The following is a 27,867-nucleotide window of genomic DNA, read 5'->3' on the forward strand; positions in this document are numbered from 1 at the left end:
CAAATGTTATCAGCATTGGAGGAAATGGTCCACTGATGAAATGGCCACTGCTTTGGCATCTACATCATTTTGATAAGATAAACACTAACATCAAAAAGCTTTTGCTATCGTCTCATATAATTGAAACATCAAAACTGAAGTCTTAAAATGCCGGTAAGTGGGCTCTTTTTATTTCGCTGTTTTTGTGTTTTTCAGAGGGGTTCCTCCCTTCCTCCACCCTGAATTATGTGATGCTAACGTTAGTTTAGCTAACTACCTTACCTAGCTAGTTTCGTTTTGGGATTTGGTTGAGTTCGCTAACTAATGCTATTTTCAACCTGTTTTAGACAGTGTCATTATATTTGATAGAGATGCAGCCATAGACATTAAAACCAGGATGCAGCAAGGGCATCTAGTTAGCCAAGTTGTTGTGTTAACTACGATTATTCGTTGTGCATAGCGATGCAGCAGCTGGTTATTTAACATGCTAACATTAGCTAGTTTGCTTGCCTAGCAACAGCAAGCGTTTGCATGTAATACATTGCAGATTAGCTAGCCAGCCAGCCAAGTAGCTAGCTAGTTATCTACGTGCACGCAAGTATTGATTGTCCATCCATTGAACTAGCAACTAGTTATTTCAAATATCTTGACAGTTAATTAGCTAACTAACAATGTTAGCTTGCTAACTGGATTCATTGAAGTTAGCCAGCCAGTTTAATCTCTCCCTCTGCTGTGGTGAGATTAATAACGTTAGCTATGAGCGTGTTTTCATGTTGCATTACATTACATCATGCTGAGGCATCGGCTCTGAAATCATGTAGCTACTAGGTGGCTGGCATCATGCATAGATATTCCCCCTTGCAGAGCAACAAGATGGACAAATCTGACAAGCCGGAGGTCATGGACAACGTCAAAGTGGTTGTGCGATGTCGCCCGCTGAACCAGAAGGAGAGGAGTATGGGCCACAAGCAGGCCGTCAGTGTGGATGAGAACCGAGGGACCATAACCGTCAACAAATTAGAGACCCCCCACGAACCCCCCAAGACCTTCACATTTGACACAGTGTTCGGACCAGACAGCAAACAGCTAGACGTATACAATCTGACAGCCCGCCCCATCATAGACTCAGTATTAGAGGGTTACAATGGTAAGTGGAGAGAGGATCTGAATGACAGAAATGCTTTGTCCATTTACTGTTGCTGACACACCATGCAAAACGACACAATTGCATGTATTGACTGACTGAGACTGATAGGCCTATTATCAGATAGCTTTTGTGAATTCCCTTTCAGCATAGCCCCAATTGTTTATAAGTGGTAGCCTACATTCAGATGTAGTGATGTGTGTATTCAGATTAGGAGTGTTGCTATTTCATCCACCACGTAGGTGCGGTTTCCCGGACACAGATTAAGCCTAGTAGAGATTCTCCATTGAGCATGCTTTTTAGTCCCAGGACTAGGCTCAATCTCTGCCTGGGAAACCGCCTCTTAATGTTTTAATACTGAGCCTGTGTTTTCTCCAGGGACCATCTTTGCGTACGGACAGACAGGGACAGGAAAGACGTTCACCATGGAGGGAGTGAGGGCAGTACCAGAGCTCCGAGGAATAATCCCCAACTCCTTCGCTCATGTGTTCGGACACATCGCCAAAGCAGAGGGCGACACCCGGTAAGGACATTAACACAAACAGGCAAAACAATAAAACAATACTGGTTTATTGCCAGGCAATTGTTTGATGCAACATGATAAGACTGACTTGACTTATTCGTTTCAGCCCCTAGGGGAGCAAAAGGCCTCAATCAAACAACACTGGCTAAGACACTTGGTTGGAGTCAATGTAAACAGAAAAACGCTTAGGCCTACCATAAAAAAGACAGGCACTGTTTTTTGACATGCTTGCTGCTCACAGTCTCTCAGTTTGAGGTTGATCTGAAATAAGTATCATCCTCTCATCCGCAGGTTCTTAGTTCGCGTCTCTTATCTGGAGATTTACAATGAAGAAGTGAGGGATCTGCTGGGGAAGGACCAGATGCAGAGGCTTGAGGTTAGAGGATGTTTCATATGATACGATATGCTTCTCAGAATAAACATCCCATTCATTTAGCAAGAAGTAGCTGTACGAAGCAGCTGTAGATATGAAGAAAATGACCCCTAATTATGACCATTAATTAGATTAACCATATAAGAAACAAAACACTGGCGCTAGCTTCATAGGTAGCAGCTTCTTGGTTTGATTTGATTTGAAGACCACAGTGACCAAACGATAAAGATGAACAATGGTTGTTTGGTTCCTAGAAGGACACAACGGGACGTTACACAACACTAGGGGACCAGAAAGAGAACTAGAGGTGATTGCTTTATCATAACTAATCTCCATTGGTGGATGTGGAGATGAGATCACAATAACCAAATCAATAATACATCAATGTTATTGGTTCCTGAAAGGAGAGAACAGGACATAGCACATGAGTATGGGATGTTCTCTGTTAAGGGGACTATAGACGATTACCCTTCTCATAATTCAGTTCTTAGGTTTCTAATGCAGATGAGCATGATAACGTTGTTGGGTACACAATACACAGGATACCACAGTATCCATACTCACATACAGAAACAGTCTTTTTTCTACAAACACAACGGACTGGTTTTTATACAAAGGGATGTGTGATTGAAAAACCAGCAACCACCTAACTCGTGTCATTGGTTTGTGTGACCGCCAGGTGAAGGAGAGGCCAGATGTGGGTGTTTACATCAAGGACCTGTCTGGTTATGTGGTGAACAACGCTGATGACATGGACAGGATTATGACAATGGGGCACAAGAACCGTAAAGTTTCACATTAAGCATTTATAAGTGTTCTAAGCATTATAATTCATGAGCATGTATACCATTTGCCAGGCCCCCTCACAAAATAGGTTGTTAACCTCAAGGGTCTTTACCTGGTTAAATAAAGGTTACAACACACTCATGGAAGTTACTATGAAGTGTGACCAAGAAAATGCAATCTGATGAGTTTTTTATGTTTCTGAATGTGTTCTTTCTTCCCACCCAGGCTCGGTTGGCTCCACCAACATGAATGAACACAGCTCTCGTTCTCATGCCATCTTCACCATCACCATCGAGTGCAGTGAGAAGGGCGTGGATGGAGACCAGCACGTGCGCATGGGAAAACTCCACTTAGTGGATCTGGCGGTAAGGAAGTCACATGAACATTTACTAAAATAGTTTACCTCAACAGATGGAATCTCCCATAGAGGAAACTTTTTCAGGAGTAAGCAAATTATTGGTGACTCGGTACCTGTTTTTTAAAAGTTTTTTCGATAGAATAACCTAATCTGTATAGATTACCATCATACATTTCTCTGCTTAGGGTCTTCTTAGTCTCTGCAATGGTAATTATAATTTGAATTCCAATACAGGACTTTTGTGAACATTTTGACTCCAGGTATACATTTTTAAAGGCCGCTAGGTGATGTCAGTAAGGCCAGTTGAGCGTGTTCTTATCAGATTCGGATTCAACATTTATTGTCCATTTTTGTTTGCTATGTGGCTCACACATAGCAAACAGACAGAAAACATAAAAACACCAGTTAATCCCCCCAGCACACTGTACCCTCCCCCCCAGGGTTCTGAGCGTCAGGGGAAGACGGGAGCGACGGGCCAGCGGCTGAAAGAGGCCACTAAGATCAACCTGTCTCTGTCCACGCTGGGTAACGTAATCTCAGCCCTGGTGGACGGGAAGAGCACCCACGTCCCCTACAGGAACTCCAAACTCACCCGCCTGCTGCAGGACTCACTGGGGGGAAACTCCAAGACCATGATGGTAACTAACAACACTTCCTTCTTTTACTTCCTCCTGCTTTAATGCTATGGGTACACTCAAAATGGCTGCCTGTACACCCATTATGGCATCATTGACTTAATTGTGTCGGCCTGTTCTACTCATTCTAGTTCTGTGTTGCAACCCAATTAGTATCAATGGTAGCAATGACTCACTAGTTTTAATGTCACATGCACAAGTACAGTGAAATGCCTTTCTTGTAAACTCAAAACCCCACAATGCAACAATCAATAACAATGGAATACTAGAAAAAACACACACGAGAAATAAGAAGAAATATGAAGAACACAATAAGTAAGAAAGCAACTATATAGAGGGTCAGTTCCAATAGCATATTTACAATGTGCAGATATACTGGAGTGATGGTAGATATGTATAGGGGTAAGGTGACTATATACAGTGAGGGGAAAAAAGTATTTGATCCCCTGCTGATTTTGTACGTTTGACCACTGACAAAGAAATGATCAGTCTATAATTTTAATGGTAGGTTTATTTGAACAGTGAGAGACAGAATAACAAGAAAAAAATCCAGAAAAACGCATGTCAAAAATGTTATAAATTCATTTGCATTTTAATGAGGGAAATAAGTATTTTACCCCCTCTCAATCAGAAAGATTTCTGGCTCCCAGGTGTCTTTTATACAGGTAACGAGCTGAGATTAGGAGCACACTCTTAATGGGAGTGCTCCTAATCTCATCTTGTTACCTGTATAAAAGACACCAGTCCACAGAAGCAATCAATCAATCAGATTCCAAACTCTCCACCATGGCCAAGACTAAAGAGCTCTCCAAGGATGTCAGGGACAAGATTGTAGACCTACACAAGGCTGGAATGGGCTACAAGACCATCGCCAAGCAGCTTGGTGAGAAGGTGACAACAGTTGGTGCGATTATTCGCATTTGGAAGAAACACAAAAGAACTGTCAATGTCCCTCGGCCTGGGGCTCCATGCAAGATCTCACCTTGTGGAGTTGCAATGATCATGAGAACGGTGAGGAATCAGCCCAGAACTACACGGGAGGATCTTGTCAATGATCTCAAGGCAGCTGGGACCACAGTCACCAAGAAAACAATTGGTAACACACTACGCCGTGAAGGACTGAAATCCTGCAGTACCCGCAAGGTCCCCCTGCTCAAGAAAGCACATATACAGACCCGTCTGAAGTTTGCCAATGAACATCTGAATGATTCAGAGGAGAACTGGGTGAAAGTGTTGTGGTCAGATGAGACCAAAATCGAGCTCTTTGGCATCAACTCAACTCGCCGTGTTTGGAGGAGGAGGAATGCTGCCTATGACCCCAAGAACAGCATCCCCACCGTCAAACATGGAGGTGGAAACATTTGGGGGTGTTTTTCTGCTAAGGGGACAGGTACCGTCAAATCTTGGGTGAGAACCTCCTTCCCTCAGCCAGGGCATTGAAAATAGGTTGTGGATGGGTATTCCAGCATGACAATGACCCAAAACATACGGCCAAGGCAACAAAGGAGTGGCTCAAGAAGAAGCAAATTAAGGTCCTGGAGTGGCCTAGCCAGTCTCCAGACCTTAATCCCATAGAAAATCTGTGGAGGGAGCTGAAGGTTCGATTTGCCAAACGTCAGCCTCGAAACCTTAATGACTTGGAGGAGATCTGCAAAGAGGAGTGGGACAAAATTCCTCCTGAGATGTGTGCAAACCTGGTGGCCAACTACAAGAAACGTCTGACCTCTGTGATTGCCAACAAGGGTTTTGCCACCAAGTATTTGCAGAGGGATCAAATACTTATTTCTCTCATTAAAATGCAAATCAATTTATAACATTTTTGACATGCGTTTTTGTTCAAATAAACCTACCATTTAAAATTATGGACTGATCATGTCTTTGTCAGTGGACAAACGTACAAAATCAGCAGGGGATCAAATACTTTTTTCCCCTCACTGTACATGGTCAGTTCCATACCATATTTACAATGTGCAGAGATACTGGAGAGATGGAGGTAGATATGTATAGGGGTAAGGTGACTATATACAGGGTCAGTTCCATACCATATTTACAATGTGCAGGGATACTGGAGAGATGGAGGTAGATATGTATAGGGGTAAGGTGACTATATACAGGGTCAGTTCCAATACCATATTTACAATGTGCAGGGATACTGGAGAGATGGAGGTACATATGTATAGGGGTAAGGTGACTATATACAGGGTCAGTTCCAATACCATATTTACAATGTGCAGGGATACTGGAGAGATGGAGGTAGATATGTATAGGGGTAAGGGGACTAGGGAACAGGATATAAGATAAACAGAGTAGCAGCAGCTTGTATGTGAGTGTGTGTGTAGAGTCAGTATAAATGTATGTTATGTGTGAGTGATCAGATGATGGAGTGAGTGTGTGTGTGTAGTGTGTAGGGCCCTGTGCGTGTGCATAGAGACAGTACAAAGATAAAAGGGCAATAAAGATACAAGGTTAACTCAGATAGTCCATGTAGCTATTTATCACTTTTATTGCTTGGGGATAGATTAGATTAAGTGACTCAAATGCCAATTTACATCCAACTGGAATCCAATTTGAAAACCATTAATAAATACATATATAGAAATATTTAATGTATTATGATTGTCTACCAAGCTCTCGTTCCTTGCTGTTCTCTCATAAAAGTTTTTGCTCTGTCATAATATATATCGTATTGTCATAAACCTTTTCAACGGTCAGTGTGCGAACATCGGCCCAGCGGACTATAACTACGACGAGACCATCAGCACGCTGCGTTACGCCAACCGGGCCAAGAACATCAAGAACAAAGCCCGGATCAATGAAGACCCCAAGGATGCCCTGCTACGGCAGTTCCAGAAGGAGATAGAAGAGCTTAAGAAGAAACTCCAAGAAGGTTAGTTAGTGTTCCACTCTATTAATGCTGTCTTATTGAGACAGGAGTTGTAATATGACACTTCTGCGTTCAAGTTAGGATTGGGTCCAAAGACTAAGGGCCGGTTTCCTGTTTCCTTGTCTTAGACTGAAAAGCATGCTTCATGGAGAATAGTTCTAGTAAACTTGAGCTAAGGGTTTAAGGAGAGTTAACCTGAGCTAAGGGTTTAAGGAGAGTTAACCTGACTAGGGCTAAGGAGAGTTAACCTGAGCTAAGGGCTTAAGGAGAGTTAACCTGAGCTAAGGGTTTAAGGAGAGTTAACCTGAGCTAAGGGTTTAAGGAGAGTTAACCTGAGCTAAGGGTTTAAGGAGAGTTAACCTGAGCTAAGGGTTTAAGGAGAGTTAACCTGAGCTAAGGGTTTAAGGAGAGTTAACCTGAGCTAAGGGTTTAAGGAGAGTTAACCTGAGCTAAGGGTTTAAGGAGAGTTAACCTGAGCTAAGGGTTTAAGGAGAGTTAACCTGAGCTAAGGGTTTAAGGAGAGTTAACCTGAGCTAAGGGTTTAAGGAGAGTTTCTGAACAAAATTTTGTTGTGTTCTGCTGTTCCAGGGGAAGAGATCTCAGGGTCGGAGGGCAGTGGATCAGAAGAGATGGATGAAGGAGATGACGAGGGAAGAGAAGGAGGAAGGAAACGGAGAGGTAAGGGGCCCTGTTCTCCCTGTCTCCCAACAGGATTGTGCGAATGGTACTTTGGCTCCTTATGAAGGGCACTAGGTTTCTATGAAGTGTACTTGGCTTTGGTCAAAAGTAGTCCACGATATAGGGAATAGGATGCTATTTGGGATGCAGTAGAGGACTGCTCCCCTGTCCCAATATCCCCCGATGCTTTTTAAAACTGAATATATGAATAAAATATGTTTCAGAGAAGAGTTGGGTTTGTTTATGGAAACTCTGCTTCCAGCACTGCAGGAGAAAGATGCACTTTAATGCACTCTAACACAACAGGGGGGAAAAAGCTGATGCATGAATTCTTGCACACGTTGTCATCTTAGCCATTTGTTGTTGATGCTATCATCAAAGGCTTGTCCCGTCAGCGAGATGTTTGACATGATTACTAGTGTGGGCTTATTTCCTGATGACTAAAATGAGTCTGCATCCCCTTTTCTAAACAATCACACTAAAAGTACCTAGAAGACGTGTAGAGAGAGAGAGACCCATGGCATCTGCTCTTTAGGTTAGGTAGAAGGTGGAAAGGGTAAGAGAACATGAATCTGTTAAACATTTACCGTGATTGCTGTGTTAATATGGAGGAATGAAAAATAATCTCTCTTTTGTCTACTAGTGATATACAACTAAGCTGACATATTGACTCAATAAAAGCATTACATTTGACACAGAGGTAGATGCATTTACCCTGAAAATATATAGATATGGAGCCACGCCAGATTTGGCCCCTAGGGTGCGTGGCATCCACTATAACTCCAAAATAACTCAACAATTTTAAATACAGTGTTTTCAGAAAGTATTCACAACCCTGGACTTATTCCACATTTGTTGTGTTACAGCCTGAATTCAAAATGGATTAAATTGATGTTTTTCTCTAACCCATCTACACACAATACCCCATAATGACAAAGTGAAAACATGTTTTTAGAAATTTTTGCAAATGTATTGAAAATGAAATACAGAAATATCTCATTTACATAAGTATTCACACCCATGAGTCAATAGTTTGTAGAAGCACCGTTGGCCATGATTACAGCTGTGTCTTTCTGGGTTATTGTCCCACTGAAAGGTGAATTCATCTCCCAGTGTTTGGTGGAAAGCAGACTGAACCAGGTTTTCCTCTAGGATTTTGCTTGTGCTAAACTCCATTCCGTTAATCTTTTTATCCTGAAAAACTCCCCAATCCTTAACGATTACAAGCATAACGATTACGTATAACATGATGCAGCCACCACTATGCTTGAAAATATGGAGAGTGGTACTCAGTAATGTGTTGTATTGGATTTGCCCCAAACATAATACTTTATATTCAGGACAAAAGGTTAATTGCTTTGCCACATTTTTTGCAGTATTACTTTAGTGCGTTGTTGCAAACAGGAAGCATGTTTTGGAATATTTTTGTTCTGTACAGGCTTCATTCTCTTCACTCAGTCAATTAGATTAGTATTGTGGAGTAACTACAATTTTGTTGATCCATCCTCAGTTTTCTCCTATCAGAGCCATTAAACTCTGTAACTGTTTTAAAGTCACCATTGGCCTCATTGTGAAATCCCTGAGCGGTTTCCTTCCTCTCCTGCAACTGAGTTAGGAAGGACTTTGTAGTGACTCCATCACTCTCCTTCTTGGAGGTGTGTTGGGTCATTGTCCTATGGAAAAACAAATGATAGTCCCACTAAGCCCAAACCAGATGGGATGGCGTATCACTGCAGAATGCTGTGGTAGCCATGCTGGTTAAGTGTGCCTTGAATTCTACATAAATCACACTGTGTCACCAGCAAAGCACCATAACACCTCCTCCTCCGTGCTTTACGGTACTATAGAGTGGTACTCAGTAATGTGTTGTATTGGATTTGCGGCAGGTGGCTTAGTGGTTAAGAGCGTTGTGCCAGTAACCGAAAGGTCGCTGGTTCTAATCCCCGAGCCGACTGTGACAAATCTGTCGATGTGCCCTTGAGCAAGGCACTTAACCCTAATTGCTCCTGTAAGTCGCTCTGGATAAGAGCGTCTGCTAAAGACAAATATAAAAAAATATATATATACATGCGGAGATCATCTGTTCACCCACACCGCGTCTCACGAAGACACAGCGGTTTGAACCAAAAATCTCCAATTTGGTCCCCAGACCAAAGGACAAATTTCCACCGGTTTAATGTCCATTGCTCGTGTTTCTTGGCCCAAGAAGGTCTCTTCTTCTTATTGGTGTCCTTTTAGTAGTGGTTTCTTTGCAGCAATTTGACCATGAAGGCCTGATTCACACTCCTCTGAACAGTTGATGTTGAGCTGTGTCTGTGACTTGAACTCTGTGAAGCATTTATTTGGGCTGCAATCTCTGAGGCTGGTAACTCAAATGAACTTATCGTCTGCAGCAGAGGTAACTCTGGGTCTTCCATTCCTGTGGTGGTCCTCATGAGAGCCAGTTTCATCATAGCGCTTGATGGTTTTTGCGACTGCACTTGAAGAAACTTTCAAAGTTCTTGAAATGTTCCATATTGACTGACCTTCATGTCTTAAAGTAATAATGGACTGTAGTTTCTCTTTGATTATTTGAGCTGTTCTTGCCATAATATGGACTTGGTCTGGGGACCAAATAGTTATCTTCTGTATACCCCCCCTACCTTGTCACAACACAACTGATTGGCTCAAATGCATTAAGAAGGAAAGAGATTCCACAAATTAACTTTTAACAAGGTACACCTGTTAATTGAAATGCATTCCAGGTGAATACCTCATGAATCTGGTTGAGAGAATGCCAAGAGTGTGCAAAGCTGTCATCAAGGCAAAGGGTGGCTATTTGAAGAATCTCAAATATAAAATATATTTTGATTTGTTTAACACGTTTTTGGTTACTACATTATTCCATATGTATTATTTCATAGTTTTGATGTCTTCACTATTATTCTACAATGTAGAAAATAGTAAAAATAAAGAAAAACCCTTGAATGAGTAGGTGTGTCCAAACTTCTGACTGGTACTGCACATACTGGCCTTGATATCAAGTGCTTTGGCTAACTCCTCATAGTATTGTTGACCAGACGTTATCTAAAGCATGTATACCTCAGGATCAGGCTAACCAACTACCCCCTCCTAATGTTAACCTCCCCTGCCCGCCTGCCCTGCCAATCCTATAGATATAAGGTACACAGCCTTCCCCTGCCAGTCCTATAGATATAAGGTACACAGCCTTCCCCTGCCAGTCCTATAGATATAAGGTACACAGCCTTCCCCTGCCAGTCCTATAGATACAGTGGGGGGAAAAAGTATTTAGTCAGCCACCAATTGTGCAAGTTCTCCCACTTAAAAAGATGAGAGAGGCCTGTAATTTTCATCATAGGTACACGTCAACTATGACAGACAAAATAAGAAATCCAGAAAATCACATTGTAGGATTTTTAATGAATTTATTTGCAAATTATGGTGGAAAATAAGTATTTGGTCAATAACAAAAGTTTCTCAATACTTTGTTATATACCCTTTGTTGGCAATGACACAGGTCAAACGTTTTCTGTAAGTCTTCACAAGGTTTTCACACACTGTTGCTGGTATTTTGGCCCATTCCTCCATGCAGATCTCCTCTAGAGCAGTGATGTTTTGGGGCTGTCGCTGGGCAACATGGACTTTCAACTCCCTCCAAAGATTTTCTATGGGGTTGAGATCTGGAGACTGGCTAGGCCACTCCAGGACCTTGAAATGCTTCTTACGAAGCCACTCCTTCGTTGGCCGGGCGGTGTGTTTGGGATCATTGTCATGCTGAAAGACCCAGCCACGTTTCATCTTCAATGCCTTTGCTGATGGAAGGAGGTTTTCACTCAAAATCTCACGATACATGGCCCCATTCATTCTTTCCTTTACACGGATCAGTCGTCCTGGTCCCTTTGCAGAAAAACAGCCCCAAAGTATGATGTTTCCACCCCCATGCTTCACAGTAGGTATGGTGTTCTTTGGATGCAACTCAGCATTCTTTGTCCTCCAAACACGACGAGTTGAGTTTTTACCAAAAAGTTCTACATGACATTCTCCCAATCCTCTTCTGAGAGCTGGGACCAAAGTAACAAAGCCTACCATCAGTAACACACTACGCCGCCAGGGACTCAAATCCTGCAGTGCCAGACGTGTCCCCCTGCTTAAGCCAGTACATGTCCAGGCCCGTCTGAAGTTTGCTAGAATGCATTTGGATGATCCAGAAGAGGATTGGGAGAATGTCATATGGTCAGATGAAACCAAAATACAACTTTTTGGTAAAAACTCAACTCGTCGTGTTTGGAGGACAAAGAATGCTGAGTTGCATCCAAAGAACACCATACCTACTGTGAAGCATGGGGGTGGAAACATCATGCTTTGGGGCTGTTTTTCTGCAAAGGGACCAGGACGACTGATCCGTGTAAAGGAAAGAATGAATGGGGCCATGTATCGTGAGATTTTGAGTGAAAACCTCCTTCCATCAGCAAGGGCATTGAAGATGAGACGTGGCTGGGTCTTTCAGCATGACAATGATCCCAAACACATTGCCCGGGCAACGAAGGAGTGGCTTCGTAAGAAGCATTTCAAGGTCCTGGAGTGGCCTAGCCAGTCTCCAGATCTCAACCCCATAGAAAATCTTTGGAGGGAGTTGAAAGTCTGTGTTGCCCAGCGACAGCCCCAAAACATCACTGCTTTAGAGGAGATCTGCATGGAGGAATGGGCCAAAATACCAGCAACAGTGTGTGAAAACCTTGTGAAGACTTACAGAAAACGTTTGACCTGTGTCATTGCCAACAAAGGGTATATAACAAAGTATTGAGAAACTTTTGTTATTGACCAAATACTTATTTTCCACCATAATTTGCAAATAAATTCATTAAAATTCCTACAATGTGATTTTCTGGATTTTTTTCCCTCATATTGTCTGTCATAGTTGACGTGTACCTATGATGAAAATTACAGGCCTCTCTCATCTTTTTAAGTGGGAGAACTTGCACAATTGGTGGCTGACTAAATACTTTTTTTTCCCCCACTGTAACTGTCTTGTCTGTTTTTATAATCAGTTTGTTTCTTAAAGACGTACAACAGGGTTTTGGTTGGAAACGTTTAAGAGGGACAAGGTTGGGGTCACAGGGTTTTGGTTGGAAACGTTTAGGAGGGACAAGGTTGGGGTCACAGGGTTTTGGTTGGAAACGTTTAGGAGGGACAAGGTTGGGGTCACAGGGCTTTGGTTGGAAACGTTTAGGAGGGACAAGGTTGGGGTCACAGGGCTTTGGTTGGAAACGTTTAGGAGGGACAAGGTTGGGGTCACAGGGCTTTGGTTGGAAACGTTTAAGAGGGACAAGGTTGGGGTCATACAGGGTTTTGGAAAACAACATTCATTTTCATCTCCATTGTGTCATTTATCAAAAGACACATTGATCTATTTCCTGTTTTATGTCACTCCTATCATGCTGATCCTGTTGCTCTCTATATCTCTCTCTATTTATGTCTTTCTGTTTCTCTCTCTCGTTCTGTCTCTCTCTCCCTCTGTCTCCCACTCTGTCTCCCTCTGTCTGTCTCTCTCTCGTTCTGTCTCTCCCTCTGTCTGTCTCTCTCTCTCTGTGTCTCTCTTTCTGTCTGTGTGTATGTGCCTCCTCTCTGTAGAATCTATAAGACTGTTCCAGGTCACTGTGTAATATCTTCTTTCTCCTCCTGGTGCAAAATGCTTCCTGTTTGACTCTGGCTCGCTATACTTAATACAAGAAGAAAGAGGTTGGTGCCAGAACATCCTCTATAGATAAATAACTCTCATACGGTGCATTTGGAAAGTATTCAGACCCTTGACCTTTTCCACATTTTGTTACGTTACAGCCTTTTTCTAAAATGGATTAAATAAATACAAATCCTCAGCAATCTACACACAATATCCCATAATGAAAAAGCGAAAACAGGTTTTTAGAAATATTAGCAAATCTATAAAAACAAACAGAAATACCTTATTTACATAAGTATTCAGACCCTTCGCAATGAGACTCGAAATTGAGCTCAGGTGCATCCTGTTTCCATTGATCATCCTTGAGATGTTTCTACAACTTGATTGGAGTCCACCTGTGGTCAATTCAGTTGATTGGACATGATTTGGAAAGGCACACACCTGTCTATATAAGGTCCCACAGTTGACAGTGCATGCCAGAGCAAAAACCAAGCCATGGGGTCGCAGGAATTGTCTGTAGAGCTCCAAGACAGGATTGTGTCGAGGCACAGATCTGGGGAAGGGTACCAAAAAATGTCTGCAGCATTGAAGGTCCCCAAGAACACAGTGACCTCCATCATGCTGTAATCGCCGCCAAAGGTGCTTCAACAAAGTTCTGAGTACTTACGTAAATGTGATATTTCATTTATTTATTTATTTTATTAGCAGGAAATTCTAAAATCCTGTTTTTGCTTTGTCATTATGGGGTATTGTGTGTAGGTTGATGAGAAAAAAACAAACAACTTAATCAATTTTAGAATAAAGCGGTAACGTAACAAAATGGGGAGAAAAAGTTATGTGGTCGGAATACTTCCCGAAGGCACTGTATAAGCTGCTTCCCCAACTGACCACAATCAATAATGGCTGTGTTCCAAACTCTACCCTATTCCCTATGTAGTTGGCCCTGGTCAAAATGAGTGCACAAAATAGGTACTAGGGTACCATTTGAGATACAGCCAATGTCTCTAGTCTGGTCCTGGATCTGTATGTGCCCAGGCAACTTCTTTACTCTGGTCGTCAGACAGATCTGGGACCAGGTTATAATTGCAATGTCTTTCAGTGAACTAATACTAATAGAAATTCATTTTAATTGACTGACTAATTTTAAAGCTAACAAAAAAATGGCAACAGAATGAAATCTACGGTTGAGTCAGTCAGGATGAAGGTTCTCTCTATTCTACTGTCTGTCATGGGCGTCCTCATCAGTCACGTCTTCACGTCTGTAACTCTGAGAGAGAGAGAGAGAGCCTTGTGCTCATTGTGACATACGAATATCTGAAGAGGAATGAACGGTCTTGAGCTTCACTGTAGAAGGCCTGAGGCCTGCACTCTGTCTAGAAACAGGTCTCAAATGGCACCCTATTCCCTATATAGTGCACTACTTTTGACCAGGGCTCATAGAGCTCTGGTCAAATGTAGTGCACTATATAGGGAAATGGGGTGCTAGTTGGGACATACAGAGGTCTTTAAAATCACCCTTCAACACCCTGCTCTTCTCCAGAAAGTACCGACTGCTGTCTCATCAAGGAGCTAGTTCATACAGTTGTTGCTGTTTTTTACTGTAGCTACTATCTAACACCTTGAGAGTGTATTAAATCTAATATTTTACTAATTGACCGTTGTAATATGATGTGCTGTCTTAGCCTGGTCCAAGGTCTGTTTGTGCATGGTTTGACAATAATATAATAATATAATATGCCATTTAGCAGACGCTTTTATCCAAATGACCATAGGCGTTGGCAAGACAGCAGACAAACTGATCTGGGTCCAGGCTAGTGCTGCCTAAGCAAACCTACGAATCAGACTGGGTTGGGTGTAGGGTGAAGTTGCCCCCTAGACTCAGATCTTGGATCAGTTTTGCATTTTCTAATGGTTAAGGTTAGAATTGAGGGATGGATGGGAAGCTGATCCTAGATCTGCGTTCTGCGGCCTAGGGGAAACTTCACCCCTGAGCCGGTGGGTTGAAGTAGTAGGAAGGATCTAAAGAATGACATGGCATTAAGAAACGTCCATGATGGCTGTGGCCTAGGGGATGGCTCTATGAGTCAAATAAATGATGATCACTATTATTATTATTATTAAAGGGAAGAAGAAAGTTTCTCCGGACAAGATGGTGGAGATGCAGGCGAAGATCGAGGAGGAGAGGAAGGAGCTAGAAGCCAAGCTGGACATGGAGGAGGAGGAGAGGAACAAGGCCAGAGCAGAACTGGAGAAGAGAGAGAAGGACCTGCTCAAAGCACAGTGAGGACAGTCTGGGGTTGCAAAATTCCAGAAACATTCCCCAAATTCCCAAGTTTGAAGAATAATCTACTGCTTTGAAATATTATCGAACGCTAGCCCCCCTACCCCTAGATACTTTTGGATGCCCTCTTGTAGATCGGAGAAATCTAGAAGGCTATAAGCAAAATGGCAGAAAGTACACCTAGCCTACTAAAGGTATTTTCAGATCTGCTGACCCCTGACCTCTATCCTCCTCCCCCCAGGCAGGAGCACCACCTGCTGCTGGAGAAGTTGTCAGCCCTGGAGAAGAAGGTGATCGTAGGAGGAGTGGACCTCCTGGCCAAAGCTGAGGAGCAGGAGAAACTACTGCAGGAGTCTAACAATGAGTTAGAGGAGAGACGCAGGAGGGCTGAGCAGCTCCGCAGAGAACTAGAGGAGAAGGAGGTATATCACCTCACACATAATATCACAATGCCTTCAGAAAGTATTCACACTCCTTGACTTTTTCCACATTTTTGTTGTGTTACAGCCTGAATTTTATGATGAATTAAATTGAGATTTTGTGTCACTGGCCTACACACAATACCCCATAATGTCGAAGTGGAATAATGTTATGTTTTTCGAAAATTCAGGCTGTAACACAACAAAATGTGGAAAAGGCAAGGGGTGTGAATACTTTCCGAAAGCACTGTACATCTCTATATGGAGGTAATACTATCAACTCAATGCAGCGCTGCAGAGAACTGGATGAGATGGAGTTATATCACAGAATATGATATAATCTAGAGTACATTGTAGAGGGGGGGGGGTAACCACGCTAACTCCTAGTTCAGACAACTGAAGAGCTGTAAGACATGCAGTTGAAGTCTGAAGTTTACATACACTTAGGTTGGAGTCATTAAAACTTGTTTTTCAACCACTCCACATATTTCTTGTTAACAAACTATAGTTTTGGCAAGTCTGTTAGGACATCTACTTTGTGCATGACACAAGTAATTTTCCAACAATTGTTTACAGACAGATTATTTCACTTATAATTCACTGGATCACAATTCCAGTGGTTCAGAAGTTTACATACACTAAGTTGACTGTGCCTTTTAAACAGCTTGGAAAATTCCAGAAAATTATGTCATGGCTTTAGAAGCTTCTGATAGGCTAATTGACATAATCTGAGTCAATTGGAGGTATTTCAAGGCCTACCTTCAAACTCAGTGTGTCTTTGCTTGACATCATGGGAAAATCAAAAGAAATCAGCCAAGACAAAAAATTGTAGACCTCCACAAGTCTGCTTCATCCTTGGGAGCAATTCCCAAATGCCTGAAGGTACCACGTTCATCTGTACAAAGAATAGTACGCAAGTATAAACATCATGGGACCACGCAGCCATCATACCGCTCAGGAAGGAGACGCGTTCTGGCTCCTAGAGATTAACGTACTTTGGTGCGAAAAGTGCAAATCAATCCCAGAACAACAGCAAAGGACCTTGTGAAGATGCTGGAGGAAACAGGTACAAAATTATCTATATCCACAGTAAAACAAGCCCTATATCGACATAACCTGAAGGGCCGCTCAGCAAGGAAGAAGCCACTGCTCCAAAACCGGCATAAAAAAAGCCAGACTACGGTTTGCAACTGCATATGGGGACTAAGATCGTACTTTTTGGAGAAATGTCCTCTGGTCTGATGAAACAAAAATATAACTGTTTGGCCATAATGACTATCGTTATGTTTGGAGGAAAAAGGGGGTGGCTTGCAAGCCGAAGAACACCATCCCAACAGTGAAGCACGGGGGTGGCAGCGTCATGCTGTGGGGGTGCTTTGCTGCAGGAGGGACTGGTCCACTTCACAAAATAGATGGCATCATGAGGAAGGAAAATGATGTGGATATATTGAAGCAACATCTCAAGACATCAGTCAGGAAGTTAAAGCTTGGTCGCAAATGGGTCTTCCAAATGGACAATGACCCCAAGCATACTTCCAAAGTTTTGGCAAAATGGCTTAAGGACAACAAAGTCAAATGTATTGGAGTGGCCATCACAAAGCCCTGACCTCAATCCTATAGAACATTTGTGGGAAGAACTGGAAAATAACATGTGCGAGCAAGGAGGCCTGCAAACCTGACTCCGTTACACCAGCTCTGTCAGGAGGAATGGGCCAAAATTCACCCAACTTATTGTGGGAAGCTTGTGGAAGGCTACCCGAAACGTTTGACCCAAGTTAAACAATTGAAAGGCAATGCTACCAAATACTAATTGAGTGTATGTAAACTTCTGACCCACTGGGAATGTGATGAAATAAATAAAAGCTGAAATAAATAATTCTCTCTACTATTATTCTGACATTTCACATTCTTAAAATAAAGTGGTGATCCTAACTGACCTAAGACAGTGAATTCTTACTAGGATTAAATGTCAGGAATTGTGAAGAACTTGTATTTGGCTAAGGGGTATGTAAAATTCCGACTTCAACTGTATTTTCTCAGTGGTTACCTCCCCTTCCTCATCTGGCCGCATTGCAGTCATTTCTGCATTAGAATACTCATTCACCACCACACTTCCTGTCTATCTGAGTGGAGCGGGGATAATGATCACTGATAAGTGGCGCTGTGGAGATGTGATAGTTTGGTGAGACGGCACCGAAAGGAAAAGGATATGACATCATCATCATCATCATGCCCAGCATATTGGATACCGAAATGAGTCATAACGTAAAAAACAACTGTGGCATGTCCAAATGGCACCCTATTCCCTACATAGTGCACTACTTTTGAAAAGAGCCCTATGTCAAGGGGGGGGTGCAAAAATGTAGACAATATTTGTTGTTGTTGTTGAAAGATGAGTACATTTATTTATTGGTTATCTTCATTTTGATGAGACAGTAATGTTATTTGTTGATCTGAAAATCAACATTTACCGATTTTGAAGGTTTTAATTAGATTTTGGGTGGGGAGGGGTGTGGATGGCAGAATTTCTGGTGAAAAAGTTTGAATACTGTCTTAAAGGTCCACTAAGTCAAACCAGTCAGAACCTTGCTAGTTCAGATCAGGTGCCTGCTTTGCTTTCCTCAGTCTGAAAATGGCAATGGCATCTGTTGATGAGCAAAGGAATTGAACATAATAAAAGCTGCAAACTGACTTTGGTCAAAAGTAGTGCACTACATAGGGAATAGATTTTCATTTGAGACAGCCAAATAACTCCATCTTGTTGCCAGAGAAGACCACAACGGGGGAAAATATATAATTAATATGACGTTAAATAGTGGTGAGGTTTCCCATTGAATGATTTAAATGAAATCCCAAACTCCCTGCCTTGTTTTGTGACGTCCATGCAGGCGGAGCGTCTGGACATTGAGGAGAAGTACACCAGTCTGCAGGAGGAGGCTCAGGGGAAGACCAAGAAGCTGAAGAAAGTCTGGACCATGCTGATGGCTGCTAAGTCAGAGGTAAGAATGTCCAAGTCCTACAGGGCTCTGGTGAAAACTAGTGCACTATATAGTGAATAGGATGCATCCCAAGTCGGTTAAAACACAGGACTGGGGCCTTTCCCACCTGGACAAGAGGAACACCTACGTGAGAATGCTATTCATTGACTACAGCTCAGCATTCAACACCATAGTGCCCTCAAAGCTCATCACTAAGCTAAGGATCCTGGGACTAAACACCTCCCTCTGCAACTGGATCCTGGACTTCCTGACGGGCCGCCCCCAGGTGGTATGGGTAGGTAACAACACATCTGCCACACTGATCCTCAACACGGGGGCCCCTCAGGGGTGCGTGCTCAGTCCCCTCCTGTACTCTCTGTTCACCCATGAATGCATGGCCAGGCACGACTCCAACACCATCATTAAGTTTGCCGACGACACAACAGTGGTAGGCCTGATCACCGACAACGATGAGACAGCCTATAGGGAGGAGGTCAGAGATCTGGCCGTGTGGTGCCAGGACAACAACCTCTCCCTCAACGTGACCAAGACAAAGGAGATGATTGTGGATTACAGGAAAAAAAAGAGGACTGAGCACGCCCCCATTCTCATCGACGGGGCTGTAGTGGAACAGGTTGAGAGCTTCAAGTTCCTTGGTGTCCACATCACCAACGAACTATCATGGTCCAAACACACCAAGACAGTCGTGAAGAGGGCACGACAAAGCCTATTCCCCCTCAGGAGACTAAAAAGATTTGGCATGGGTCCTCAGATCCTCAAAAAATTCTACAGCTGCACCATCAGAGCATCCTGACTGGTTGCATCACCGCCTGGTATGGCAACTGCTTGGCCTCTGACCGCAAGGCACTACAGAGGGTAGTGCGTACGGCCCAGTACATCACAGGGGCAAAGCTCCCTGCCATCCAGGACCTCTATACCAGGCGGTGTCAGAGGAAGGCCCTCAAAATTGTCAAAGACTCCAGTCACCCTAGTCATAGACTGTTCTCTCTGCTACCGCACGGCAAGCGGTACCGGAGTGCCAAGTCTAGGTCCAAAAGACTTCTCAACAGCTTCTACCCCCAAGCCATAAGACTCCTGAACAGCTAATCATGGCTACCCGGACTATTTGCACTGCCCCCCACCCCATACTTTTTACGCTGCTGCTACTCTGTTAAGTATTTATGCATAGTCACTTTAACTCTACCCACATGTACATATTACCTCAACTACCTCAACTAGCCGGTGCCCCCGCACATTGACTATGCAACGGTACCCCCCTGTATATATAGCCTCCCTACTGTCACTTTATTCTATTGTATATATAGCCTCCCTACTGTCACTTTATTTTTACTTCTGCTCTTTTTTTCTCAACACTTTTTTGTTGTTGTTTTATTCTTACTTTTTTGTTTAAAATAAATGCACTGTTGGTTAAGGGCTGTAAGTAAGCATTTCACTGTAATGTCTGCACCTGTTGTATTCGGCGCATGTGACCAATAAAATTTGATTTGATTTGATTTGTTGGGCGGCAGGTAGCCTGGTGGGTTGGAGCATTGGACCAGTAACCGAAAGGTTGCTGGATTGAATCCCTGAGCTGACAAGGTAAAAAATATGTTGTTCTGCCCCTGAGCAAGGAAGTTGACCCACTGTTCCCCGGGCGACGATGACGTGGATGTCGATTAAGGCAGCCCGCCCCCCTCTCTGATTCAGAGGGGTTGGGTTAAATACGGAAGACACATTTCAGTTGAATGCATTCAGATGTACAACTGATTAGGTGTCCCTCTCCCTTGTTGTGTTGTTACCTCATTAACACACGGCATTGCTTAATTTATTCAATTAACACATAGCATTGGTTCTGTGGTTGTTGAGAGGTTGTTGTTGTGTTGTCAGATGGCCGACCTGCAGCAGGAGCATCACCGGGAGATCGAGGGCCTGCTGGAGAATATCCGCCACCTCAGCAGAGAGCTACGACTGCAGATGCTCATCATAGACAACTTCATCCCACAGGAATACCAGGTGTGTGTGTGTGTGTGTGTGTGTGTGTAGGTGTGTGTGTGTGACGACTTCATGTCTGTCTGTCTACATGTTGTAAACGTGTGTGTGTGTGTGTGTGTGTGTGTGTGTGTGTGTACAGTGAGGGGAAAAAAAGTATTTGATCCCCTGCTGATTTTGTACGTTTGCCCACTGACAAAGAAATGATCAGTCTATAATTTTAATGGTAGGTTTATTTGAACAGTGAGAGACAGAATAACAACAAAAAAATCCAGAAAGACGCATGTCAAAAATGTTAGAAATTGATTTGCATTTTAATGAGGGAAATAAGTATTTGACCCCCTCTCAATCAGAAAGATTTCTGGCTCCCAGGTGTCTTTTATACAGGTAACGAGCTGAGATTAGGAGCACACTCTTAAAGGGAGTGCTCCTAATCTCAGCTTGTTACCTGTATAAAAGACACCTGTCCACAGAAGCAATCAATCAATCTGATTCCAAACTCTCCACCATGGCCAAGACCAAAGAGCTCTCCAAGGATGTCAGGGACAAGATTGTAGACCTACACAAGGCTGGAATGGGCTACAAGACCATCGCCAAGCAGCTTGGTGAGAAGGTGACAACAGTTGGTGTGATTTATCCGTGGTCCTCTGTAGCTCAGCTGGTAGAGCACGGCGCTTGTAACGCCAAGGTAGTGGGTTCGATCCCCGGGACCACCCATACACAAAAATGTATGCACGCATGACTGTAAGTCGCTTTGGATAAAAGCGTCTGCTAAATGGCATATTATTATTATTATTATTATTATTATTATAAATGGAAGAAACACAAAATAACTGTCAATCTCCCTCGGCCTGGGGCTCCATGCAAGATCTTACCTCGTGGAGTGGCAATGATCATGAGAACGGTGAGGAATCAGCCCAGAACTACGCGGGAGGATCTTGTCAATGATCTCAAGGCAGCTGGGACCATAGTCACCAAGAAAACAATTGGTAACACACTACGTCGTGAAGGACTGAAATCCTGCAGCGCCCACAAGGTCCCCCTCCTCAAGAAAGCACATATATAGGCCCGTCTGAAGTTTGGCAATGAACATCTGAATGATTCAGAGGAGAACTGGGTGAAAGTGTTGTGGTCAGATGAGACCAAAATCGAGCTCTTTGGCATCAACTCAACTCGCCATGTTTGGAGGAAGAGGAATGCTGCCTATGACCCCAAGAACACCATCCCCACCGTCAAACATGGAGGTGGAAACATTATGCTTTGGGGGTGTTTTTCTGCTAAGGGGACAGGACAACTTCACCGCATCCAAGGGACGATGGACGGGGCCATGTACCGTCAAATCTTGGGTGAGAACCTCCTTCCCTCAGCCAGGGCATTGAAAATGGGTTGTGGATGTGTATTCCAGCATAACAATGACTGAGGGCGGCTGGTAGCTTAGTGGGTAAGAGCGTTGTGCCAGTAACCGAAAGGTCGCTGGTTCTAATCCCCGAGCCGCCTAGGTGAAAAATCTGTCGATGTGCCCTTGAGCAAGGCACTTAACCCTAATTGCTCCTGTAAACCGCTCTGGATAAGAGCGTCTGCTAAATGAAAGAAAAGAAAAAAGAAATGACCCAAAACACACGGCCAAGGCAACAAAGGAGTGGCTCAAGAAGAAGCACATTAAGGTCCTGGAGTGGCCTAGCCAGTCTCCAGACCTTAATCCCATAGAAAACCTGTGGAGGGAGCTGAAGGTTCGAGTTGCCAAACGTCAGGCTCAAAACCTTAATGACTTGGAGAAGATCTGCAAAGAGGAGTGGGACAAAATCCCTCCTGAGATGTGTGCAAACCTGGTGGCCAACTACAAGAAACGTCTGACCTCTGTGATTGCCAACAAGGGTTTTGCCACCATGTACTAAGTCATGTTTTGCAGAGGGGTCAAATACTTATTTCCCTCATTAAAATGCTAATCAATGTATAACATTTTTGACATGCGTTTTTCTGGATTTTTTGTTTGTTATTCTGTCTCTCACTGTTCAAATAAACCTACCGTTAAAATTATAGACTGATCATGTCTTTGTCAGTCGGCAAACGTACAAAATCAGCAGGGGATCAAATACTTTTTTCCCTCACTGTATGTATGTTTGTGTGTGTGTCCATCCATCCATCCATTTCTGTTTGTGTGAGAGCGTATTTAGTTAGCACTGATGCTAATATGGTTCCTGCTTCTCCCTGTCTGGTGCAGGAGATGATTGAGAACTACGTGCACTGGAATGAGGACATTGGGGAATGGCAGCTGGTGAGTTCTGCATACAGCCACAGTGAAATATTTAGCCTGAGAGTAATTAGGCTAAGGGGAGGGAGTTTCTTCGTTAACATAGACAGTACAGAGCCACTTTGGTGTGATTGCCTCATGCTGCTGACATTGTTTCCATGTTTGCGTGTTCCTCCTCAGAAATGTGTAGCGTACACCGGTAACAACATGAGGAAACAGACCCCCGTGCCGGACAAGAAAGAGAAAGATGTGAGTTCTTAGTTCAAGCCTACGTAAGACGTTGTTAACACGAAGAAGACAAACACAGCATAGTGAATCTGGATAATATTATTTTACCCTCTTTCTCTTCCTCCACCACCCTCTCTCCATCTCTCTCTCCATCTCTCTCTCCATCCCTCTCTCTTCCTCCACCACCCTCTCTCCATCTCTCTCTCCATCCCTCTCGCTTCCTCCACCACCCTCTCTCCATCCCTCTCTTCCTCCACCACCCTCTCTCCATCCCTCTCTTCCTCCACCACCCTCTCTCCATCTCTCTCTCCATCTCTCTCTCCATCCCTCTCTCTTCCTCCACCACCCTCTCTCCATCTCTCTCTCCATCCCTCTCTTTCTCCATCTCTCTCTCCATCTCTCTCCCCATCCCTCTCTCTTCCTCCACCACCCTCTCTCTTCCTCCACCACCCTCTCTCCATCTCTCTCTCCATCTCTCTCTCCATCCCTCTCTTTCTCCATCTCTCTCCATCTCTCTCCCCATCCCTCTCTCTTCCTCCACCACCCTCTCTCCATCTCTCTCTCCATCCCTCTCTTCCTCCACCACCCTCTCTCCATCTCTCTCCCCATCCCTCTCTCCATCCCTCTCTTTCTCCATCTCTCTCCCCATCCCTCTCTCTTCCTCCACCACCCTCACTCCATCTCTCTCTCCATCTCTCTCTCCATCCCTCTCTTCCTCCACCACCCTCTCTCCATCTCTCTCTCCATCCCTCTCTTCCTCCACCACCCTCTCTCCATCTCTCTCTCCATCTCTCTCTCCAACCCCTCTCTTCCTCCACCACCCTCTCTCCATCTCTCTCTCCATCCCCCTCTCTTCCTCCACCACCCTCTCTCCATCTCTCTCTCCATCTCTCTCCCCATCCCTCTCTTCCTCCACCACCCTCTCTCCATCTCTCTCTCCATCCCTCTCTCTTCCTCCACCACCCTCTCTCCATCTCTCTCTCCATCCCTCTCTCTTCCTCCACCAACCTCTCTCCATCTCTCTCCCATCTCTCTCTCCATCCCTCTTTCTCTTCCTCCACCACCCTCTCTCCATCTCTCTCTCCATCCCTCTCTTTCTCCATCTCTCTCTCTCCATCCCTCTCTCCATCCCTCTCTCTTCCTCCACCACCCTCTCTCCATCCCTCTCTCTTCCTCCACCACCCTCTCTCCATCTCTCTCTCCATCTCTCTCTTTCTCCATCTCTCTCTCTCCATCTCTCTCTCCATCCCTCTCTCCATCTCTCTCTCTTCCTCCACCACCCTCTCTCCATCTCTCTCCCCATCCCTCTCTCTTCCTCCACCACCCTCTCTCCATCTCTCTCTCCATCTCTCTCTTTCTCCATCTCTCTCTCTCCATCTCTCTCTCCACCCCTCTCTCTTCCTCCACCACCCTCTCTCCATCTCTCTCTCCCTCCACCACCCTCTCTCCATCTCTCTCTTTCTCCATCTCTCTCTCCATCTCTCTCATCCCTCTTTCTCTTCCTCCACCACCCTCTCTCCATCTCTCTCCATCCCTCTCTCTCTTTCTCCATCTCTCTCTCCATCTCTCTCTCATCCCTCTTTCTCTTCCTCCACCACCCTCTCTCCATCTCTCCATCCCTCTCTCTCCATCTCTCTCTCCATCCCTCTCTTTCTCCATCTCTCTCCCCATCCCTCTCTCTTCCTCCACCACCCTCTCTCCATCTCTCTCTCCATCTCTCTCTCCATCTCTCTCTCCATCCCTCTCTCTTCCTCCACCACCCTCTCTCCATCTCTCTCCATCCCTCTCTCCTTCCTCCACCACCCTCTCTCCATCCCTCTCTCTTCCTCCACCACCCTCTCTCCATCTCTCTCTCCATCCCTCTCTCCTACCTCTCTTCCCTCAGCCGTTTGAGGTGGACCTGTCCCATGTGTACTTGGCCTACACAGAGGAGAGTATGAGACAGTCACTGATGAAGCTGGAGAGGCCCAGGACCTCCAAGAGCGGTAGGCCCAAGACTGGACGAAGGTAAACCATCGCCACCGTCTGTCTCCCAGTACATGATTATCCACCATGAATAATATTATTAAATCTAACCATTAGAATACAAATACAAATTATAATGACAATAACAACCATAGTAATATTTAATTTCTGAATAAATGTCCTATTATAGCGAGGACTATAAAGTCTATCTGAAGTAATGGTTTTCTATATAATAATGTAACACTTCATCAGGTGTATGTCCCATGGTGAAATGTTACTGTAAAAGCTGTTATCACCCTGTTCTGAGAAATACTACATATTATGATCAGATATTTGCTGCTTTCTGGTCGATCTTAATGTCACTTCCCTAGAAGCATAAGAAATATATACTGTACACTGAGTGTACAAAACATTAGGAACACCTTCCTAATATTGAACACCCTTTTGCCTTCTGAACAGCCTCAATTCGTCAGATGGACTCTACAAGGTAGATTCTGGCCCATGTTAATGCTTCCCACAGTTGTGTCAAGTTGGCTGGATGTCCTTTGGGTGGTGGACCATTCTTGATACACGCAGGAAACTGTTGAGCGTGAAAAACCCAGCAGCGTTGCAGTTCTTGACACAAACTGGTACTCCTACTGCCATAGGCCGTTCAAAGGCACTTAAATATTTTGTCTTGCCCATTCACTCTCTGAATGGCACATATTCACAATCCATGTCTCAATTGTCTCAAGGCTTAAAAATCGTTCTTTAACCTGTCTCCTCCCCTTCATCTACACTGATTTGAAGTGGATTTAACTGGTGACATCAATAAGGGGTCATAGCTTTCACCTGAATTCACCTGGTCAGTCTTTGTCATGGAAAGAGCAGGTGTTCTTAATGGTTTGTATATTAACCCCATGATCATCTCATCTGTGTCTCAAATGGCACCCTATTCCCTACTGTGTCTCAAATGGCACCCTATTCCCTACTATGTCTCAAATGGCACCCTATTCCCTATTGGCCAAGGTCAAAAGTAGTGCACTATATAGGGAGAATGTTGCCATTTGTGATACAGCTCTCCTCTTATCTCCTGACAGGAAAAGATCATCGAAGCCCGAGGCTGTGATGGAATCCCTGCTGCAGTGAGAGAGACAGGGAGAGAGCCAATCAGGGCTGGAGCCCCATGTACTGCAATGAATCTACACTACTATACCTTAGGATCAACGACAGCAGTCAGTCAATAGTCGAGCCTGAAGATCTATATTGTTGATTGTCTTAATACACTGTATAGCCGAAATAAGGTTTTAAATGTGAAGGGAGGAGAGGAAACGGTTGGTTGGTTGGTTGGTTGGTCAGGGAGAGAGCAGGCAGCAGAAACTGTACTGTAGGATTTAGGGGTCGTCCCAAATGGCACCCTATAGGGAATAGGGTGCCGTTTGGACCTGGCCCTTATACTGGGGGTTAATGTTCAAGTCAAGGGGACCTTGTATAATAATAAACGGAGGCTTGTTGAGGATAGTCAGCTTACTATTGAGTCTTAATTTATCAATCGAGCACAGTTCAGGGGGCAACACATTATCTCCCAAATGGCACCCTATTCCCTATATAGTGCACTACTTTTGACCAGGGCTCATAGGGTGTCCCAACAGGGCTCTGGTTAAAAGCAGTGCACTAAATAGGGAATAGGGTGCCATTTGAGACGTAGATAGTAGTCTATGATGAGCACAAGCCATGGTTTTTGAACATGTCTTCATCTGCCAAGACGAGGACAACAACTCCAACACTCAACAACAACAACGGTCTGCTGTTTGAGATGAAGACTCCACCACTTCTATTGGCAGGATGTAATTGATACATCTGACGCCCTTCAACACAGTCAACAAAACAAAAAAAACGATTCCAGAAATGATTCATATCCACAGGTCATAATACGCATATTTCAAGGATCATACTTATGGAAGTGTATTGCTTTAAACTTAGTTTCCTTCTTTGTGTCTGAAGAGTAGGACGTGCATGCCATACCGGTTCTATAGACGGGTTCGCAAATATGGTGCAAATTGCATTTAGTCTCCAATGTTTATTGAAAACACATACATTTGCACAATGAGCACTAGTCTCTAAAATACATCCTTACAGTTGTTGGTTTGCTAGCAAATTTTAGAATGGACGTGACATCAGTCAAAACACCTCAAAACAAGACATGGTATTAATAACAAGATACAACGAGCTGAAACCAGCCTCCTACGATTCCTCACATGGTAGCTTCTTGTCATTACTGCTAGCGAACTGACTGTTCAGAATCATAACGCCACACTGACTTCTGCCTTATCGACGCGCGCATCATTTTCGTGACGTCAGCTAACCCGTTAATATAGTAGTGCCATTCGCCCATGAAACACTAACTAAGCCATTTATTACGCTTGTATTTCCTCCTCCTCATGTCATCGTTTATGGTGTATTGTAGTGGAAGCAAAGTGTCTTTATTTTGGATTATACTGTATGTCAAATGTTTACATCTACTGAGCCCTCCCGTATCTCTTAATAATTTATTAAATTATTGGACATGTTTAATCTCACTCTTTCTTGGTCCTTTTTCAACATCTCTCTTTTTGTTTATTTCAGACTTTTATTTTGATTTGTATGGTTGCCATGTGTGGCATGTTTTAAGATTGGAATCAGGCAAGGTTTCTTCCTCTCTAGGTTTCTTCCTCTCTAGGTTTATTCCTGTCTTCTA

General features: G+C 43.8%; 1 protein-coding gene across 3 annotated transcripts; it reads left to right on the forward strand.

Moving 5' to 3' along the window:
- LOC121531118 (kinesin-like protein KIF3A) lies at positions 1 to 27,709 on the forward strand. Of its 3 annotated transcripts, none has more exons than XM_045226894.1 (18): positions 1 to 153; positions 844 to 1,126; positions 1,502 to 1,646; positions 1,938 to 2,022; positions 2,699 to 2,804; positions 3,031 to 3,170; positions 3,604 to 3,801; positions 6,511 to 6,685; positions 7,271 to 7,360; positions 13,091 to 13,099; positions 15,164 to 15,320; positions 15,563 to 15,743; positions 18,629 to 18,739; positions 20,606 to 20,731; positions 22,929 to 22,982; positions 23,139 to 23,207; positions 25,072 to 25,193; positions 26,231 to 27,709. In XM_045226894.1, the coding sequence occupies exons 1-18, from the start codon at positions 148 to 150 to the stop codon at positions 26,277 to 26,279; spliced, it is 2,106 nt and encodes a 701-aa protein (XP_045082829.1). In that variant the 5' UTR covers positions 1 to 147; the 3' UTR covers positions 26,280 to 27,709. The 3 variants fall into 3 exon arrangements, with proteins under 3 accessions (XP_045082829.1, XP_045082835.1, XP_041692375.2); XM_045226900.1 differs by having other exon boundaries at positions 13,094 to 13,099; XM_041836441.2 differs by lacking the exon at positions 13,091 to 13,099.
- Positions 27,710 to 27,867: the final 158 nt, after the last annotated feature.

Source organism: Coregonus clupeaformis, chromosome 2, assembly GCF_020615455.1.
Source record: "Coregonus clupeaformis isolate EN_2021a chromosome 2, ASM2061545v1, whole genome shotgun sequence".
NCBI classification, from domain to species: Eukaryota; Metazoa; Chordata; class Actinopteri; order Salmoniformes; family Salmonidae; genus Coregonus; species Coregonus clupeaformis.